This window comes from Carcharodon carcharias, chromosome 26 (genome assembly GCF_017639515.1).
Source record: "Carcharodon carcharias isolate sCarCar2 chromosome 26, sCarCar2.pri, whole genome shotgun sequence".
NCBI lineage: Eukaryota > Metazoa > Chordata > Chondrichthyes > Lamniformes > Lamnidae > Carcharodon > Carcharodon carcharias.
In genome coordinates this window covers 4716300-4736625 of record NC_054492.1, presented here as the reverse complement: position 1 = coordinate 4736625, position 20326 = coordinate 4716300, and the positions used below count along the sequence as shown (strand labels likewise).

At 44.0% G+C, this 20326-nt stretch overlaps 1 protein-coding gene across 3 annotated transcripts in view; it reads right to left on the bottom strand.

The window, feature by feature from the left end:
• The window catches only part of lins1 (lines homolog 1), a 50767-nt gene extending 46068 nt beyond the window's left edge, over positions 1 to 4699 (bottom strand). The window contains exons 1-2 of one of the 3 annotated variants that reach the window (XM_041175381.1): positions 4641 to 4699; positions 2328 to 2772 (exon numbers count right to left, since the gene is read on the bottom strand). In XM_041175381.1, coding sequence (XP_041031315.1) covers positions 2328 to 2726 — 399 coding nt within the window. In that variant the 5' untranslated portion in view covers positions 2727 to 2772; positions 4641 to 4699. Of the gene's footprint in view, positions 1 to 2327; positions 2773 to 3136; positions 3317 to 4640 lie in introns of those variants that run through there. The other 2 variants (XM_041175383.1, XM_041175380.1) reach the window with 2 other exon arrangements.
• Between the last annotated feature and the right edge of the window lie 15627 nt (positions 4700 to 20326).

Here is a 20326-nt window from a genome sequence, read left to right as displayed (position 1 = left end):
AATTGTTTTCAATCACAATTTCATTGTTGGTGCAGTTTCCCAGAGAAAGAAGTCACACACTGAAGAAAAATATGTGGACACGCTTACATAAAGAGATGGAGGGTGGCTGAAAGATATCTGGAAGTGATGGAAACTCAATATGGGCATTACATTCTTTGCAGTGGAGCAAACAGAATGCTGAACTACAATACCACAAGGTGCAGGGCAAAACTTCTGCTGCCTCTATCCTGTTCCCATTGATTGCACTCAATAACTTCACATTATACAGCGTTTCTCACCCTCTCCAACTCATGGGTTTGGTAGCTGTCACCACAATCTGACTGAAGAAGGAATTTGAATAATGAAGGGAGAAGTTAAGGTGACTGAGCAAGTCCCTGATCCTATAGCAAAAGCATCAGGGGCAGATAGAGGCATAGTAACTGCAAAAGGGGAGTTTAGAGAGACAATGTGGAAGAAAAAAGTATGGTAGCATAGTCATTATGTTACTGCACCAGTTATTCAGAGGCTAATGATCCAGAGACATGAGTTCAAATCCCACCATGAAGCAATGGAATTCAAATTCAGTTAAATAAATAAATCTGGAATAAAAAGCAGCTTCAGGAATGCTGACCATGAAACTAGCATATTGTCATAAAAATCCATCTGGTACACTAATGTCCTTTACGGGTGGAAATCTGCTATCCTCAGCTGGTCTGGCCTGTATGTGGCTTCAGGCCTCTGGCAAAACTTGGAAATGTTGTAAGCATTGAAAAGGATAGTAGCAGACTTCAGGAAGTCATAAACCTAGAAATGGTAAGATTTGTGGCAGATTAAATTCAACACAGAGAAGTGTGAAGTGCTATATTTTGGTAGGAAAGATGAGAAAAGGCAATATGAAGTAAATGATACAATGTGGGAACAGAGAGACTTGGGTTGTGTACACACTAATCTTTGAAGATGATAATAATATAGAAGGCTGTCAAAAAAACATAAAGGAATTCTGGCTTTATTAATAAATGTAATGGCTTTATTAGAAGAAGTCAAGGCAGAGGTTTACTAGAATGGTACCAGGGATGAGGGACTTGAGTTATGTGGGAGAGCAGATGGAAAACTTCAGAGCACAGCAGGGTAAGAGTTGAAAGATAATGGAGCATGGCATGAGGAGAAGTTTGCGTTTGAGTGTGTGCAAGGATATCAGGAAACAGGGAATCATTCAGGGAGAATCAAGTCCATAAAGACATCCGAAAACAAGAGCGAGAAATTGAAACCGAATGATGAAAATGGGTGATGAGAGTGTGGCACTTAGAAAGGACAAGTTTTTGCCGAGTAGTTGATGGAGGGAGGTTAAATCGAGCCTCAAGATGACGAGTACATAGATTAGAGTTTCAGTGGGAAAGGAGCGGAAAACGCTACAGATGCAGAAGGACATATTTTTGGTAAAAGAATGGATTTTGATGGTCAGGCAAAAGGAAGCTGAGGTTGGGGTCTAGCAAGGTGCCAAAGTTTCACACTTCAAATCTTGAGCTATAACTCAATTAAATTGATTCAAGGCTAAAAATAGTTACATACACAGAGCTTAGATGGCAAAGTGAGTGACAGCCCACAGCGCAGTGAATCTATTGTCAGTTACACTTCACACAAGTGACTCACAGGTCAGTGGTGTACTAACCCCAGCCGAAAGCAATTAGCTCCACAACGTACTCAGCAACAATATACGAAAATAACTAAACATAATCTTTCAAATAATGATTAGTGGAAGCAATGATAACACAGTACATAATCAGGCTCGGGAGTACAGTGCACAGTTATATCTCTGTATTGCAAAAGGACATAGAAACACTGGAAAAGGTACAAAAAGATGTACAAAAATGATACAAGAACCAAACAGGTACAATTATGAGGAAAGGCTGAACAGACTGGGGTTCTTGCCTTTAAGGTGGTAAGTCTGAGAGGTGACCTGATAGAGCTCTTTAATATTATGAAGGGATTTAATAGGATAGATGTACGACTGATGTTTCCACTTGTGGGGGAAACCAGAACTAAGGGCCATAAATATAAATAGTCATTAATAAATCCAATAGAGAATTCAGGAGGATCTTCTTTACTCAAAGTGGTGAGAATGTGGAACTCATTACCACAGGAAGTTGAGGCAAATAATAGATGTATTTAAAGGGAAGCTAGATAAACACATGATAAAAGAAAGGAATAGGATTATGCCGATAGGGTAGAGGAGCAACAGGTTTGTGCAGAGCATAAACACTGGCATTGATTAGTTGGGCTGAATGGCCTGCTTTCATATCATAAAACATAAAAGAATGATTCTTATCAGAATACCCAATCACACTCACCAGCTTAGATGAAATGTCCATATCTTCTAATAAAACTCTTGTCGCCTTCATGTAGGATTCTCTGACATCTTGATTCAGTATTTCAGAATGTAATTTAGAACCCATCATCTGAATTAAGGATATCTGAAGCAACAGGATATCATTCTGACTGCCATTTGTGGTTGAGTGGCTATCATGTGGCATGCCATGACTATCCACAGTCAATATGCTCCCATGGAAATGAAAAGCTTGGCTACTTGGTTCAATAAATTCATTGGTTTCCAGAGGAAGGTTTGAATCTTCCATGCACACATTGGGAGAAAGCAAAGCCGCCAATTCCTGACTGTCCTTGCTTGGCCTCTCTCCTGCCAACAACTCCTTGTAGAATTGATGAAGACATGGCAAGTATTTTCCCATCATTCTGTATCATTGGACGCCCATGCCACCAATAGGATTCAAATTGGAACTTAGAAGGTGGGAAGAGAGAAAACAGAATAATTATGGGGTACGTAATATTTAACTGGGAAAATGGCTGAAGTTTCACAAGGATCAGCACTTAGATTTGTTATTTCTGATTTACATTTAGAAACCTGGATAATCAAATATTAAAGGTTCTCAAATAGGGAGAGTAGAGGCAAGAAAATGCAACAAAAGAATTATGTCTGGATTCAGATCATTCATACAATACAGCTGAAAGATGGCAAATAAAATTTAACACTGCCCAATGTATTGTTGATTCATTGAAACATATACATGATAATAATTCATGAATTGAATTTAATTAACAAAGGAAGACTGAGAAAGGAACAAGACAGTGCCAGCAGTCTCACCATTTTCAGTGTCTATGCAATGTGGTGAGAGAATAAAAATGTCAGGACAGATAAAATAGTAACTTGAACAACAGAAGTGTCAGGAGGTTGTTAAGGTACTGGTCAGATCATCTTATACTATGGGCAATTCTAATCATTAAGTCCATAAAAGCATGGGCAACAGAGAAAAACAAAATTGATTCCAACTGCAAAAGAAGTGAAATGCAAGGAAAGATTTAACAAATTCCAGTTAAGGGATATAAAATATTAGTTTAAAATGAACTCAGGTTACTGCAAATTAAACTAGCGACATCAGAGAAGACAAATCAGGGAAAAGTAAATATAAAATGTTATAAAGGAGATCTTCTTTACTGAGAGTGTTAAATATTAGTTTTCCAAGTAGGGCAGTAGAAAGATACTGGAGAGGAGGAGGATCGGGGGCACAAGAGGGAGAGGGATCGGGGGCACGAGAGGGAGGGGGGTCGGGGGCAAGCGAGGGAGGGGGGTCGGGGGCAAGCGAGGGAGGGGGGTCGGGGGCAGGCGAGGGAGGGGGGTCGGGGGCAGGCGAGGGAGGGGGGTCGGGGGCAGGTGAGGGAGGGGGGTCGGGGGCAGGCGAGGGAGGGGGGTCGGGGGCACGAGAGGGAGGGGGATCGGGGGCACGAGAGGGAGGGGGATCGGGGGCACGAGAGGGAGGGGAATCGGGGGCACGAGAGGGAGGGGGATCGGGGGCACGAGAGGGAGGGGGATCGGGGGCACGAGAGGGAGGGGGATCGGGGGCACGAGAGGGAGGGGGATCGGGGGCACGAGAGGGAGGGGGATCGGGGGCACGAGAGGGAGGGGGATCGGGGGCACGAGAGGGAGGGGGATCGGGGGCACGAGAGGGAGGGGGGTTGGGGGCAGGCGAGAGAGGGGGGTTGGGGGCACGAGAGGGAGGGGGATCAGGGGCGGGCGAGGGAGGGGAATTGGGGGAGGAGAATTGGGGAGCAACGTGCGAGGGGTATCGGGCAAGGGGGGATCGAAGGAGGAGAATCGGGGGAGGGAGGGGGATTGGGGACAGGAGAGGGATTGGGGGAGGGGAATTGTGGAAGGGAGGGGGAGGGGAATTGGGGGGGGACTGGGGGCAGGAAAGGGATTGGGGAAGGGAAGGGAATTGGGGGAGGGTGAAGGGAATAGGGGGAGGGGGCACGGGAGGGGCATTGGGGGGGACTGGGGGCAGGAGAGGGATTGGGGAGGGAATTGGGGAAGGGAGGGGGATCGGGAGGGGCATGGGGGGGACTGGGGGGAGGAGAGGGTAGTTTAACTGAGCGCCTTTTCCCATTTTGATCCAAATTAAAACAACATAAGGATGTTAACATTAAAGCCAGTTAATGAGAGCCGGATAAAGCTGGCCCGAGCCGCCAGGCTGCTCCCGCTCCCGGGACATCCGGCCCTCACATCGCCGGGGCCCGATCCCCGATTCCCACCCCGGGTCCGGGTCCGGGTCCGGGTCCGGGTCCGGGTCCATCCCCCTCCCGCGGTGACAAACCTGAGCAGCCGCCAATTCTGCACAGGAACCATATCAATGTGCGCAGGCGCACAATGCGGCATCTCAAATACATCAAGCGCGAAGCCAAGTGGGAGGGATCAGAGGGCGTGGGCGGGGCCATTGCGAGGGGTGGGATCAGAGGGCGTGGGCGGGGCCATTGCGAGGGGTGGGATCAGAGGGCGTGGGCGGGGCCATTGCGGGGGGTGGGATAAGAGGGCGTGGGCGGGGCCGGTGCGAGGGGAGGGATATGAGGGCATGGGCGGGGCCGGTGCGAGGGGAGGGATCAGAAGGCGTGGGCGGAGTCAGAGGGAGGAGTGTGTTGTTGAATGGGCCATTGCATCTTCAGATAGAAAAACAAAAAACTGCAGATGCTGGAAATCCAAAACAAAAACAAAAACAGAAATACCTGGAAAAACTCAGAACACAGACTGGGTGACCGCTTTGTGGAACACCTTCGGTCTGTCCGCAAGCATGACCCAGACCCCCCTGTCACTTGCCATTTTAACACTCCACCCTGCTCTCTTGCCCACATGTCTGTCCTTGGCTTGCTGCATTGTTCCAGGGAAGCTCATTGCAAACTGGAGGAACAGCACCTCATCTTCCGACTAGGCACTTTACAGCGTTCTGGACTGAATATTGAATTCAACAACTTTAGAACTTGAACTCCCTCCTCCATCCCCACCTCCTTCCTGTTTCTTCCCCCTCCTTTTTGTTTTTTCCAATAATTTATATAGATTTTTCTTTTCCCACCTATTTCCATTATTTTTAAATGTATTCCACCCATAGTTTATCTATATCTTTTATGCCCTTTTAGTCTTATTTCACCCCACCCCCAATAGAGCTATCTGTACCTTGCCTGTCTTGCTCTCCACTCTTAATTAGCACATTCTTTTAGATAATATCACCACCTTCAACACCTCTTTGTTCTTTTGTCTGTGACATCTTTTGGTTATCTCCTCCTATCACTGCTTGCTTGTCCCAACAACACTCCTCCCCCCCCCCCTCTTTAAAGCTGGAAAAACCCAGCAGGTCTGGCAGCATCGGCAGAGAAGAGCACAGTTGACGTTTCGAGTCCGAATGACCCTTCAACAGAGCTAAGTAAAAATAGGAAAGGTGTGAAATGGCCTTTGCTGAGCACTGAATGTTCAGCGTCGGAGAGGGCAAGGTCAGGGGGTATAGTGAAGACAGGGTGGGGACAGAGGAACAGGCAGGGGTGGAGGATCCTGGATGGGTGTTGGTGTCGATGAGTTGTTGGAGCTTCAGCTTCATTCCAGGCTGAAGACGGTTCTTTGAATTTTGTGTTGTATATCAGTTGAAAACTTGCTCTGGCATTCATTTAGTCTGGTCAACCTGTGTTCACAACAACCACATAAATGTTCAAATACTTTACTCTGTGTAAGATTTTCTCAAGAGTTACAATTTGAAGTTGTAACTTCATGCATTTTAATGACGCTTGCTTGAAATGAATAAACTTATACAAAAGTAAAATACTGCGGATGCTGGAAATCTGAAATACTCAGCAGATCTTGCAGCGTCTTTGGAGAAACAAAGTTAATGTTTCATGTCTGTGATATTCATCAGAACCTATATGCTTGTTATTTCTTGTAGGGCTTTTTCCGGAAATACCAACAGCAAATTTAAATGTGAACTGTGGCTAAACTCCCGCCTCTGAGTCAGAAGGTTTTTGGTTGTAGTCCAACTCCAGGAGCTTGAGCAAAAAATCTAAACTGATACTCCAGTGCGCTATTGAGGGAGTGCTGCACTGTTAGAGATGCTGTCTTTCAGATGAGGCACAAAACCAAGGCTGCCCTCTCAGATGGAGGTGAAAGCTCCCATGGGCACTATTTTGCAGAACAGCAGTGGAGATCTCCCAGCTGAATATTTATCTGCCAATCAGCAGCACTAAAAGAGATTGTATGGTCATCATATTGATGTTTGCGGGGTTGTGTTGTGCATAAATTGGCTGAAGTGTTTCCTGCATTACAACATTTACTACGCTTCAAAGCTATTTCATGGGCTGGGATATCTCAAGGTTGTAAAAGGCTGTATAAATACATGTCTTTCTTTCTTTAAACTTCTTCCAGCAAAATGTTCTGTATGCTAATCCAAATTAAAATGAATTTCTGATCTGCCAGGAACATTGCTTTAGTTCCCGCAAAGATAATATTCTTTAAAAGGGGTCAGGGTGATTGCTGTGGGAACAGTCCAAGGGAGGTTAGCTTGGCAATCTGGTGCTACTGGGAACTGGGAAATGTTAAGTAGGCCCAGAGAGGAATCAAATCCCTTAACCTCACAAACAGGAACTGGCGGGTCTTAATCAAAAGTAAATATATACATGTAGATTGATATAGCTTAGGTAATAACACGCAGGTATGATTGAAAATATTAGGATGATTCTTTTTTAATTTATTTGTGGGATGTGGGCATCGCTGCCTGGGCCAGCATTTGTTGCCCATCCCTAATTGCCCTTGAAAAGATAGTGGTGAGTTGCCTTCTTGAACCGCTGCAGTCCATGTGGTGTAGGTACATCCACAGTGCAGTTAGAAGGGAGTTCCTGGATTTTGACCCAGCGACAGTGAAGGAACGGCGATATATTTCCAAGTCAGGATGATGAGCGGCTTGGAGGGGATCTTCCAGGTGGTGGTGTTCCCATATATCTGCTGCCCTTGTCCTTCGACATGGTAGCAGTCATGGATTTGGAAGGCGCTGTCTAAGGAGCCTTGGTGAGTGACTGCAGTGCATCTTGCAGATGGTACACCTGCTGCTACTGTGCATCTGTGGTAGACAGAGTGAATGTTTGTAGATGGGGTGCCAATCAAGTGGGCTGCTTTGTTCTGGATGATGTCAATCTTCTTGAATGTGGTTTCAGTGGCACATATCACAAAATCACACAGTGCAGAAGAGACCCTTTGGCCCATTGAGTCTACACCAACGCGTGAGGAACGCCTCACCTACCTATCTAATCCCATTTACCAGCACTTGGCCTATAGCCTTAAATGTTATGATGTGCCAAGTGCTCATCCAGGTACTTTTTAAAGGATGTGAGGCAACCCGCCTCCACCACCCTCCCAGGGAGTGCATTCCAGACCGTCACCACCCTCTGGATAAAAAATTTTTTCCTCACATCCCCCCTAAACCTCCTGCCCCTCACCTTGAACTTATGCTCCCTTGTGACTGACCCTTCAACTAAGGGGACCAGCTGCTCCCCATCCACCCTGTCCATGCCCCTCATAATCTTGTACACCTCGATCAGGTCACCCCTCAGTCTTCTCTGCTCCAACGAAAACAACCCAAATTTACCCTCTCTTCATAACTTAAATGTTTCATCCCAGGCAACATCCTGGTGAATCTCCTCTGCACCCCCTACAGTGCAATCACATCCTTCCTATAATGTGGCGACCAGAACTGCACACAGTACTCCAGCTGTGGCCTCACCAAGGTTCTATACAACTCCATCATGACCTCCCTACTTTGTAATCTATGCCTCAATTGATAAAGGCAAGTGTCCCATTTGCCTTTTTCACCACCCCACTAACATGCCCCTCTGTCTTCAGAGATCTGTGGACACACACGCCAAGGTCCCTTTGTTCCTCAGAACTTCCTAGTGTCATGCTGTTCATTGAATACTTCCTTGTCAAATTACTCCTTCCAAAGTGTATCTCCCCACACTTTTCAGGGTTAAATTCCATCTGCCACTTATCTGTCCATTTGACTATTCCGTCTATATCTTCCGGGCAAGTGGAGAGTAGTCCATCACACTCCTGATATGTGGCTTGTAGATGGTGGACAGGCTTTGAGGAGTCAGGTGGTGAGTAACTTGCTGTAATGTTCCTAGTCTCTGACCTGCTATCATAGCCGTATTTATAATTAATATGTCTGACTGAACAGGTTATTATATATACTCAAAACTTTAAGAACCTCAAAGATCACTGCTTGCACCTCAGTTATTTACAATCTACCAGTGTATCAATGGCCAATTGCAATGCATCCAGCTTTGCTAATGATACAAAGTTATGTGGGGAAGTAAGCTGTGAGGAAAAACAAAGAGGCTCCAAAAGGATATAGGCAGGCTAAGTGAGTGGGCAAGAACCTTAACAGTTGGAATATAATGTGGAGAGATGTGAAGACATTCATTTTGGTTGGAAAAAAAGTAAGTCAATAACTTTTTTGAATGTTGAGAGATTGGGAGATGTTAGTATTCAGAGCACCCTGGGTATCCCTGTACATGAATCACAAAGTTAACATGCAAGTACAGCAAGCAATTTGGACAGTAAATGGTATGTTAGCCTTCATTACAAATGAATTGGGGTATAAGGGTCAAGAAGTCTTACAGCAATTGTATAGAGGCTGAAAGTGACATCACACTTGGAGTGTTGTGTAGTTTTAGTCTCCTTACCTAAGAAATAATTTACTTGCAGGGACTGCAATGGAGAGTCACTAGGTTGATTCTTGGGAAAGAGGGGATTCTCCTCTAAGGAGATGTTGAGTAGTCTAGGCCTGTATTATTTGCAATAAAAGCAAAATACTGCAGATGCTGGAAATCTGAAATAAAAACAAAAAGCACTGGGTCAGCAGGTCTGGTAGCATCTGTGAAGAGAGAAACAGAAATACCATTTCAAGTCCAATATGACTCTTCTTCAGATTTTTCTGGGTTCTGCTAAGTTTTCCCAGCATTTTTTGTCTATATTGTCTGGAGTTTGGGAGAATGGGATGTGATCTCATTGAAAAATATAAATATTTATGAGGCTTAACAGAATAGATGCTGGGGGATGTTTCCCCTTACTGGGGAGTCTAGAACTATGGGTCACAGTCTCAGAATAAAGAGTCAGTCATTTAGGATTAAAATGTGGAAAGATTCTTTCACTTTTAGAATTCTCTACTGTGGAGAGTAGTGGATACTCAATCATTGAGTATATTCAAATTAGGATTGATGTATTTTTCAGTACTAAGGGAACCAAGGGATATGTGGATAGTGCGGGAATGTGCAGCTGAGGTAGAAGATCAGCAATGATTTTATTGAAGCAAATATGATGAACCAAATTCCCATTCTTGACCCTATTTCTTATGTTGTGATGTTTAATATTTTATTGTTACATCTTTCATGTCAATGGTCACAGTGAATTGAAAGGTTATTGTTTTACAACAATAAGCAAGGGCATAGTCATCTGCAATTTACCATAATCACAAATTTGTTGTCCCATTACAAAATTGACCTTTCCTGGAATTCCCCCGAAATTTTCTTTCATAAGTTTGAAGTTGTAAAAATGCTTGCTGCTAAGAAAAGCTATGGGACATGTACTGTGAGGGATGAGGAGGGTGTTAAGAAGCTTCAAGGTGATTTAGACAAGTTGAGTGACTGGGCAAATACATGACAGATGCAGTATAACATGGATAAGTGTGCAGTTATCCACTTCGGTAGGAAAAACAGAATAACAGAGCATTATTTAAATGGTGATAGATTGGGAAATGTTGATGTTCAAAGGGATCAGCTCCTCGTACACCAGTCACTGAAAGCAAGCATGCAGGAGCAGCAAGCAGTTAAGAAGGCAAATGGTATGTTGGCCTTCATTACAAGAGGACTTCAGTACAGGAGCAAGGATGTCTTACTACACCTATACAGGGCCTTGGTGAGACTACACCTGGAGTATTGTGTGAAGTTTTGATCTCCTTACCCAAGAAAGGATCTCATTGAAACATATAAAATTCTGACAGGGCTGGACAGACTGGATGCAGGGATGATGTTTCCTTTGGCTGGGGGGTCTAGAACAAGGAGTCACTGTCTCAGGATGCGGGGTAGGCTGTTTAGGACTGAGATGTGGATAAACATCTTCATTCAGAAGGTGGTGAACATGTGGAATTTTCTACCACAGAAGGCTGTGGAGGCCAAGTCACTAAATATATTTAAGAAAGAAATACATAGACTTCTGGACTCTAAAGGCATCAAGGGGTACAGGGAGAGAGCAGGAGTATGGCTTTGAGAGAGAGAATCAGCCATGATCATATGAATGGCAGAGCAGGCTCAAAGGGCTGAATGACCTACTCCTGCTCCTATTTCCTATGTTTCTATGAAAAGTCTTGCAACCAATATACACCATTTGTCACACATACTTTCAGAACATTTCTACTTTTATTGCTACACAATTTGTTGAGTAAAACGGCAGCAAATCAATTTTTCACTTAAGATGTACATGGTCTCTTCTGCTATTGCTTTAGTTGTGTCAGCATCACAGACCAACATCTGTATTCCACCAACATTTATGCAGATAGTGCTAGTTAAACCAGGCATGGCCTGCTAATGTCCTGGTAATAGAAACATATAAATGAAAATAATCTAAAGAAGATTCTTGAAGATTTCCAATGATGTGCAGTGACTATTTCCTTCGGCAGCTTGATCCATTGTGGGATAGTCCTTGTGAAGATTGTTGATATGCTGTCTTGGAAACAGCCATGCAATAATCTGAAATGTAATAGACAGGCTTCTCGCAACGGCAAATTCAAGAGAAGACTGGGCTGACCATCAAACCCCAAAGGCAAAAGTGTGAATGGCTGGGGAGAGGTGGGAAAAAGTATAATTGTGATTAGAGGAACAGTAAGCATGGAAGAGAGGAAAATTTGTAATTGGAAGAGCAGTGAGGGCTGGAGAAGAGGGAATTTTCCACATTCTTAAACCACTGCAATCCATGTAGTGTCAGTACACCCATAGTACTGTTAGGGAGGGAGTCCAACAATTTTGACCCAGGAACAGTGAAGGCGATATGTTTCCAAGTCAGGATGGTATGTGATTTAGAGGGGAACTTGCCAGGAGAGATATTCCCCTGCAGCTGCTGCCCCTGTTCTTTCAGCTCATAGAAATTGTGGGTTTGGACGGTGTTGTTGAAGGAGCGTCGGTGAGTTGCTGCCTCTGGTAGATGGTACACACTGCTTTTTGAGTGTTGTGTGAGTTGCACTCATCCAGGCAAGTGGGAAGTATTCCATCATACACCTGATCTGCGCCTGGTAAAATAGGCTTCAGGAAATCAGGAGGTGATATACTCGCCACAGAATTCCCAGCTTCTGACAGCTCTTGTAACCACAGTATTATATGGCTGGTCTAGTTCAGTTTATGGTCAATGGTAATCCCCAGGATGTTGATACTGGGGGAATTCAGTGATGTCAAAGAGAGGTGGTTAGATTCTCCCTTGTTGGAGGGGTCAATGCCTGCACTTGTGTGGCACGAATGTTACTTACCACTTATCATCCAAGACTGAACGTTGTCCAGGTCTTGCTGCATGAGGGCAGGTTTCAGTATCTGAGAAGTTGCAAATGGAACTGGACATTGTTGATAAGGCACCAAGACCAGATGAGATGTATCCAAGGGTATTAAGCGAAGTGAGAGTGGAAATTATGGATGCAGAGGCCATAATTTCCCAATCTTCCTTAAACCCAGGGGCAGTGTCAGAGGACTGGAGGATTGTAAATGCTACACCCTTGGTCAAAAAAAGGTGTAAAGATAAGCCCAGCAACTACAGGCCAATTAGTTTAACTTCGCTGGTGGGAAAGTTTCTAGAAATGATGATGTGGGACAAAATTAATACATAGTCGCTCGGGCAAATGTAGGTTAATTAAGGAAAGCCAGCATGGATTAATTGAGGGAAAATCATGCTGAACAAACTTTCTTGAGTTTTTTGATGAGGTAACAGAGAGGGTTAATAAGGGTAATTCTGTTGATGTGGTCTACATGGACTTCCAAAAGATATTTTAAAAAGTGCCATACAATAGTTTTGTTAACAAAATTAGAGCTCGGAATAAAAGGAACAGTAGCAACATGGATCTGCACTGAGTGATACTGTGTCTGTTGAGTTTTAAGTGTTAATTTCTTTCTAATATCTAGTTTTTTCTTTAATTTAGCCATCAACAAAAAATTACTCTTTAAGTTAAGAGAAGTTAAGTTTATTCCAGCCTTAAACAGGGATACACAATCTCTCTGAGAGAAGCCGCAGCTAGTTAATTAGGTAGCTAGCTTAAACTGGTTTTCAGAGATTGGCCCATTTGTTTTTCAAAAAGTATAAAAACAGAGGGTCCTCAGTGCTGCTTGGTCTGCACTGAAAGCACTGCTTTGAATGCAAAGTGTCAAACGGGGAGTTGGGAAGTGGGTTCAATGAAGAGAGGAGCTATAAATTAATTAAGAAAAATAAATTTATTTAATTAACACAATACAGATGACAGAATGGGTAATGTGTCAAGGCTGCAGCATGTGGGTACACCTGGATGCCACTGCAGTCTCTATGGCTTGAGGAACCTTGGGGCAGAGTTAATGAGCTGGAGGCTGAGCTGCAGACATTGTAACTCATCAGGCAGGGGGAAAGTTACATGGGCACTTTGTTCCAGAAGTCAGTCACGTCCCTTAGGTTAGCGTCATCTGATTTGGTCAGTGGTCAGTTGGATGTGATTGTGACACAGGCAGGTAAGGGGATTGATAAGATGGAAGTGGAGGAGCCTCAGCCCTTGCAACTGACCAACAAGTATGAGGTTCTTGCAGTTTGTACGAACAAAAGCGAGGACTGCAGTGTGGATGTGCAGGCTGACCATGGCACCATGGTACAGAAAACCATTCAAGTTGGGGGAAATAAAAGGAATGTAGTGGTAATTTGGGACAGTAAAGTTAGGTGGATAGACACTGTTCTCTGCAGCCGAGAGTGAGAATCCAGAAGGCTGTGTTGTCTTCCCGGTGCCAAGGTTCAGGATATCTGCTCAGGGCTGGAAAGGAACTTGAAGTGGGGAGGGGATGGATCCAGTCGTCGTGGTCCATGCAGCTATCAATGACAATAGGTAGCACTAGGAAAGAGGTTCTGCATAGAGGAGTTGATACTAATTAAAAAACAGAACCTCAAAGGTAGTAATCTCTGGATTATTACCTGACCCATGTGCAAATTCTCATAGGGTAAATAAAGTTTATGGAGTTAGGTGGTGGCATAGTGATATTGTCACTGGACTACCCAGGGTAATTCTCTGGGGACCTGAGTTCAAATCCCACCACAGCAGATGGTGAAATTTGAATTCAATAAAAATCTGGAACTAATCTGAAAATCATGAAACCATTGTTGATTGTTGTAAAAACTCATCTGGTTCACTAACACCCTTTATGGAAGGAAATCTTCAGTCCTTACCTGGTCTGGCCCACGTGACTCCTGATGGACAGCAATGTGGTTGACTCTTAAATGCCCTCTGAAATGGCCTAGCAAGTCATTCAGTCTCTGAAGAAGGGTCATACAGACTCAAAACGTTAACTCTGTCTCCCTCTCCACAGATGCTCTAGACCTGCTGAGTTTTTCCAACATTTTCTGTTTTTGTTATAGCAAACCACTCAGTTTTATCAAATCGCTAAAAAGCCTAAAAGGAATGGAGCAGGGTGGACTAGCTGGCATCGACCTACGCACCAGAAACAACAACGGCAAACTCAGCCCTGACGACCCTGCAAAGTCCTCCTTCCTAACATCAAGGAGCTACTGCCAAAATTGGGAGAGCTCTCTCACAGATGAGTCAAGCAACAGCCTGACACAGTCATACTCACTGAATCATACCGTACAGACAATGTCCCAGACACCACCATCACCATCCCCCCAGCAGGACAGACCCAGCAGAGGTGGCAGCACAGTAGTATACAGTCGGGATGGAGTTGCCTTGGGATTCCTCAACATCAACTCTGGACCCCATGAAGTGTCATAGCATCAGGTCAAACATGGGCAAAGAAATCTCCTGCTGATTACCACATGCTCCTTCCCCCCATCAGCTGATGAATCAGTACCCTCCATGTTGTACACCACTGGAGGAAACACTGAGGGTGACAATGGAGCAAAATGCACTCGGGATGGGGGACTTCATTGTCCATCATCAAGAGTGGCTCGGTTGCACCACAATGGAGCAAGCTGGCCAAGTCCTAAAGATCGTAGCTGCTAAACTGGATCTGTGACAGGTGGTGAGGAAACCAAAAAGAGGGAAAAACATACTTGACCTCATCCTCACTAACCTGCACGCTGCAGGTGACAGTATCAGTAGGAGTGACCACGGCAAGCCCCACATGGAGGCAAAGTCCCATCTTCACACTGAGGATACCTTCCATCGTGCTAAATGGGATGGATTTTGAACAGACCTAGCAACTCAAGACTGGGTATCCATGAGGTGCTGTGGGCCATCAGCAGCAGCAGAATTGTACTCAACCACAATCTGTAACCTCATGGCCAAGCATATTCCCCACTCTACCATCACCATCAAGCCAGGGGATCAACCCTAATTCAATAAAGAGTGCAGGACGGTATGCCAGGAGCAGCACCAGGCATACCTAAAAATGAGGTGTCGATCTGGTGAAGCTACAACACAGGGCTGCTTGTGTGTAAACAGCATAAGCAGCAAGCGATAGAGCTAAGCAATCCCACAACCAACAGATCAGATCTAAGCTCTGCAGTCCTGCCACATTCAGTTGTGAATTGTGGTGGACAATTAAACAACTCACTGGGGGAGGAGGCTCCACAAATATCCTCATCCTCAATGATGGAGGTGCCTAGCACTTCAGTGCAAAAAGTAAGGCTGAAGCGTTCGCAACAATCTTCAGCCAAAAGTGCCGAGTGGATGAACCATCTCTGCCTCCTCTATAGGTCCCTAGTCAATTTGATTCACTCCATGTGAAGGTACTGGATACTGCAAAGGCTATGGGCCCTGACAATATTCCAGCAATAGTACTAAAGACTTGTGCTCCAGAATTTGTCGCACCCCTAGCCAAGCTGTTCCAGTACAGCTACAACAGTGGAATCTACCCAGCAATGTGGAAAATTGCCCAGGTATGTCCTGTACAAAAAAAGCAGGACCAATCCAACCCAGCCACCCCATCAGTATATTCTCGATCATCAGTAAAGTGTTGGAAGGGGTCATCAATAGTGCTATCAAGCAGTTCTTCTCTAGCAATAACCTGCTCACTGATGCTCAGTTTGGGTTCCGCCAGTGTCACTCAGCTTCTGACCTCATTACAGCCTTGGTTCAAACATGGACAAAAGAGCGGAACTCCCGAGGTGAGGCGAGAGTGACTGCCCTTGACATCAAGGTAGCACCTGACCAAGTGTGGCAACAAGGAGCCCTAGCAAAACTAGTCAATGGGAATCTCTGTTGGTTGGAGTCATACCCAGCACAAAGGAAGATGGTTGTGGTTGTTGGCGGTAAATCATCTCAGCCCCAGGACATCACAGCAGGAGGTCCTCAGGGCAGTTTCGTCGGCCCAACCATTTTCAGTTGCTTCATCAAGGACCTTCTTTCCAACATAAGGTCAGCACCATTCGCAACTCCTCAAATACTGAAGCAGTCCATATCCAAATGCAGCAAGACCTGGGCAACATCCAGGCTTGGGCTGACAAGTGGTAAGTAACATTCACAGCACACAAGTGCCAGGCAATGACCATCTCCAACAAGAGAGAATATAACTATTGCCCCTTGATGTTCAATGACATTATCATCACTGAATCCCCCACTATCAACATCCTGGGGGTTGACATTTACCAGAAACTGAACTGGACTAGCCATATAAATACTGTGGCTACAAGAGCAGGTCAGAGGCTGGGAATCCTGCAGCAAGTAGCTCACCTCCTGACTCCCCGAAGCCTGTCTACCATCTACAAGGCAAAAGGCAGGCATGTGATGGAATACTCTCCATTTACCTGGATGAGTGCAGCTCCAACAATACTCAAGAAACTTGACACCGTCCAGGACAAAGCAGCCTGCATGATTGGCACCCTTTCCACAAACATTCACTCCTTCCACCACTGGCAAACAGTGGTAGTATTGTGTACCATCTATAAAATGCACAGCAGAAACTTACCAAAGCTCCTTAGACAGCACCTTCCAAACCCACAACTACTACCATCTAGAAGGACAAGGGCATCAGACACATGGGAACACCACCAACTGGAAGTTCCCCTCCAAGCCGCTCACCATCCTGACTTGGAAATATATCGCCGTTCCATCACTGTCACTGGGTCATAATCTTGAAACTCCCTCCCTAATAGCACTGTGGGTGTACCTACACCACATGGACTGCAGCGGTTCAAGAAGGCAGCTCACCACCACCTTCTCAAGGGGCAACTAGGGATGGGCAATAAATGCTGGCCCAGCCAGTGATGCCCAAATCCCAAATATGTATTTTTAAAATCTGTAATAAATCGTGCATTGAAATAAACTAGCTGTTCATAACTTCATGAAAGTTCAGTGACTTCTAAAATGTAAACTGCCCGTGGACAAAATGTTGGCCTCAGAAGAGTTTGTAGCCCACCCAGTACAAAGAAATTTTAGAGGGAACATTGGAAATGGGCAAATAAATAATGATGGAAGTGATGAGAAAATTGTCAATATATAAATAATCACACTGCATGGCAATCATCTTGTTAAAGACAATTGCTAGTTAAACAGGTGGTGGACATTGACTATCCCATCTAAACAGAATAAAAAGATACAGCTGGAACACTTTGGGTGGAAGCTACTTGGAAGTCAGTAGGACTGAAGAGTTGTCTTGAAATATTAGCCAGCTTGAATCAAAAGACCAGCCTGGATTAATTCTTTTGCTACAATCTCTTATTGTGAGTAACATGGTAGCAAAGGATGAACTTTAAGCTTTCCTGATTGATTGCTGTAAAAGAAGCTTTTTGTCTCAGTCCTCTTGAGGGGAAAGAAGGGTACTGTTGCTGACAATTTAAATTATGAAATGGTGGAAGAATGGTGCAAAATCACAAGCTTTGATTATCTGCCAATTCTTTTTCTGACTCTGAACCTTATCAGCAATAGAAGGCTGAAGTTGAAATGTGGACCCTGGTTACTTCCATACCCTGGAAGAAGCAAGGTATGGCTTTGGTGTTATCATTACAAGCCAAAAGTAAGATAAGGAGTGAGGTATTTTCAGAGTGGATAGTAGATATTTGGATCATGGAGAGGGATTGGACCTTCTGTTACAATTTTTGGATAAGTTTTACAAAAAGGATGAGTTATTGGAAGTGTATGAAGCTTGGATGATCTTTGATAGGTTTAGGAAATCATATGATCAGTCCATGGAAGAATATATCAAGGATTTTGATAAATGGTACAGGAGTCTATGGAAATTTGAACTTGATATTCTGGAATCAGTATTGGCATTTTAATTACTGGGCTGTGCTTGCATTTCCCACATTGATAGCTTTTAGTACTAACAGAAACTCAATTCCAGAGGAAAGAGTTTCTCCTGGATCAAATGGCTACTGCTCAAAATTTCTGGGGAAACAGTCACTCCCTGCCACTTTCTTAGCAAATGCAAACAACAATGCTGTGAAACAAAGGATAGATGATTCAATGGTGGCTGAATTTTGGGTTGACCAAATATTAGACAAAGATCGCAATGCAAAGATGGGGTTAATAATGCTAGTCAATTTGAGATTTGGGTTAATAATGCTAGTCAATTTGAGATTCAGGTCAAAAAGCATGTCTGGGATGGTGACCATAGGCACTTAAACCCAAAATGGGGAATGGTTAATCGGTGTACTTCCCAGTATCATTGTGATGAACTGCCCACACCAAAGGAATCATCAATTCTTTGAAGTGACACACCAGGTGGATTCATCTGAAACTGAAAATGATGATAGTGACTGCCATGATGGAGTTGTATTGATCACTGAGTTTGCATCCAGTGATGAGTTTCTTGATAGATTCCTTCAACTGTGCAGTTCTGGACAGTAGTGCACTTCTACAGTGTGTGGAATGGACTGGCTTGACTGCTATCTGGAGCTTCTCGATGAGGGAAGACCAGTGGAAGGTTAAGGAACATGAAAGCTCTATCTGCTTCAGGTTTGGAGATGACAATGCATTAACATCCTTCAAAAGGGTGGTCCTCACTTGTAAGATAGCAGGGATCAATCTTTATCAGTACAGGTGTGGTTTCTAACGAGATACTGCTATTGGTAAGTCGATCTGTGATGAAGGCTCAGATGACACTAGATATGAAGAATGATAGAGCAGTCAAACTTGGAAAAAATGTGGATCTACAAATTTACTCAGTCAAGCCATTACTGCCTGCCACTAAGGAAGCCAGAGATTTCTCATCAAAAAGTTCAAGAAGTTTTGTTAACTGCTGAGAATAAGAATTTGGTGGACCACAAGATGGTTTTGAAATTACATGGACAGTATGCACATTTGGCACTACAGAAACTGAAAACTTTACTTTGTGATGTGGGAGTGGCTGATAAAGGATACAATGACCTTTATTGAACAAATCACTGCTCGGTATGAAATTTGTCTCAAAGATCACAAGTCACCACTGTGTCCTGTTGTGAGCTTGCCACTAGCCAAGGAGTTTAATGATGCAGTGGGAATGGACTTGAAAGTTTGGGACAAGGATTGGGGTAATTTTTTTTAATTACACTTCATAGATATGGCAACCAGATTTAGCCTATCCACTGTAATACATAGTAAAGACAAAAGGACCATTGTTGATAAGGTCATAGAGAAATGGGTGTGAACAGGATTAGGAACACCAGTGAAGTTCCACACAGATAATGGTGGGGAATTTGCCAACGAGCAATTTTGAGATGTGCAAAAATTTAAACATCATAGTTATGCACACTGCAGCTGAGCCTGTTTTAGTAATGGTCTTTGCGAAAGAAACCATGCAGTAATAGACAACATGTTACATAAAATATTGGCTGATAACCAGGTTGTAAACTGAAAACGGTGTTAGCATGGACAGTGCTCGCAAAGAACTCTTTCTAAATGGTTGTGGGGTACAGTCTGTACCAGTTGGTGTACGGAAGTAATCCGAAGTTGCCTTCTATGTTATTGGATGCTCCCCATGCTCTAGAAGGGACTAGCATTAACTCCACCTTTTCTGTTCATCTAAATGTTTTGCAGGTAGGGAGAAAAGCTTTCATTAAAGCTGAGGTTTCAGAGGAAATTCGGCGAACCCTACAGCACTGCATAAGATAATCGGGACTATAGATAAGGAGACATGGTATATTAAAAGAGAAGGCCAAAAAGATTGGAAAGGACCTGGCAAGGTAATGGGAGTGATAGGAAAGCTGTAATTGTGCAACACTGCAATTAAACTTTTAGGGTACATTCTTCACAGCTAAATTGTGCTAAGTATACTTTTGCAGGCTCTGAATAGGACATAGAACACAAGGAGGCACCATACACATCTCTCTCACATGCCTAACACTAGTTATGAGGAGCAGATACAGGGTTGACTATGAACAAATTAACACTGAGGTACAGGGTAATGCTATTAGTCCAAAAGGGCAACTACCCAAAGTAGGAAGAAAGGTAACATACTTGTCAGAAGGGAGCAGTGTGTGGAGGGATGCCACCATCATAGGGAGAGCAGGAAAGACTACTGGTAAATACAAACATTGGCTAAATATGCAGGATGAAGGATAGGAGACAAGACCTATGGATTGGCAAACCGAGGTAAAGATGTAGAAATCTAAAGTGCAGTATGAGTTATGAAAGTGGTTGTGACCCTAGAAACAAAATCTCGGACTTCCAAACGGGGTTCTAATCACATGGGAGATCATAAAGTAGCAGCCCAGAAAGGGAGAGGAATGTGAGTAGATGCTGTAACTTAACAAGAATAAAGGCCAGAGAGCAAGCGAGGAATCTCAAGAGAAGTGCCTATGACTGAGATTTTAGTCACTGCTAATAAATTGGAG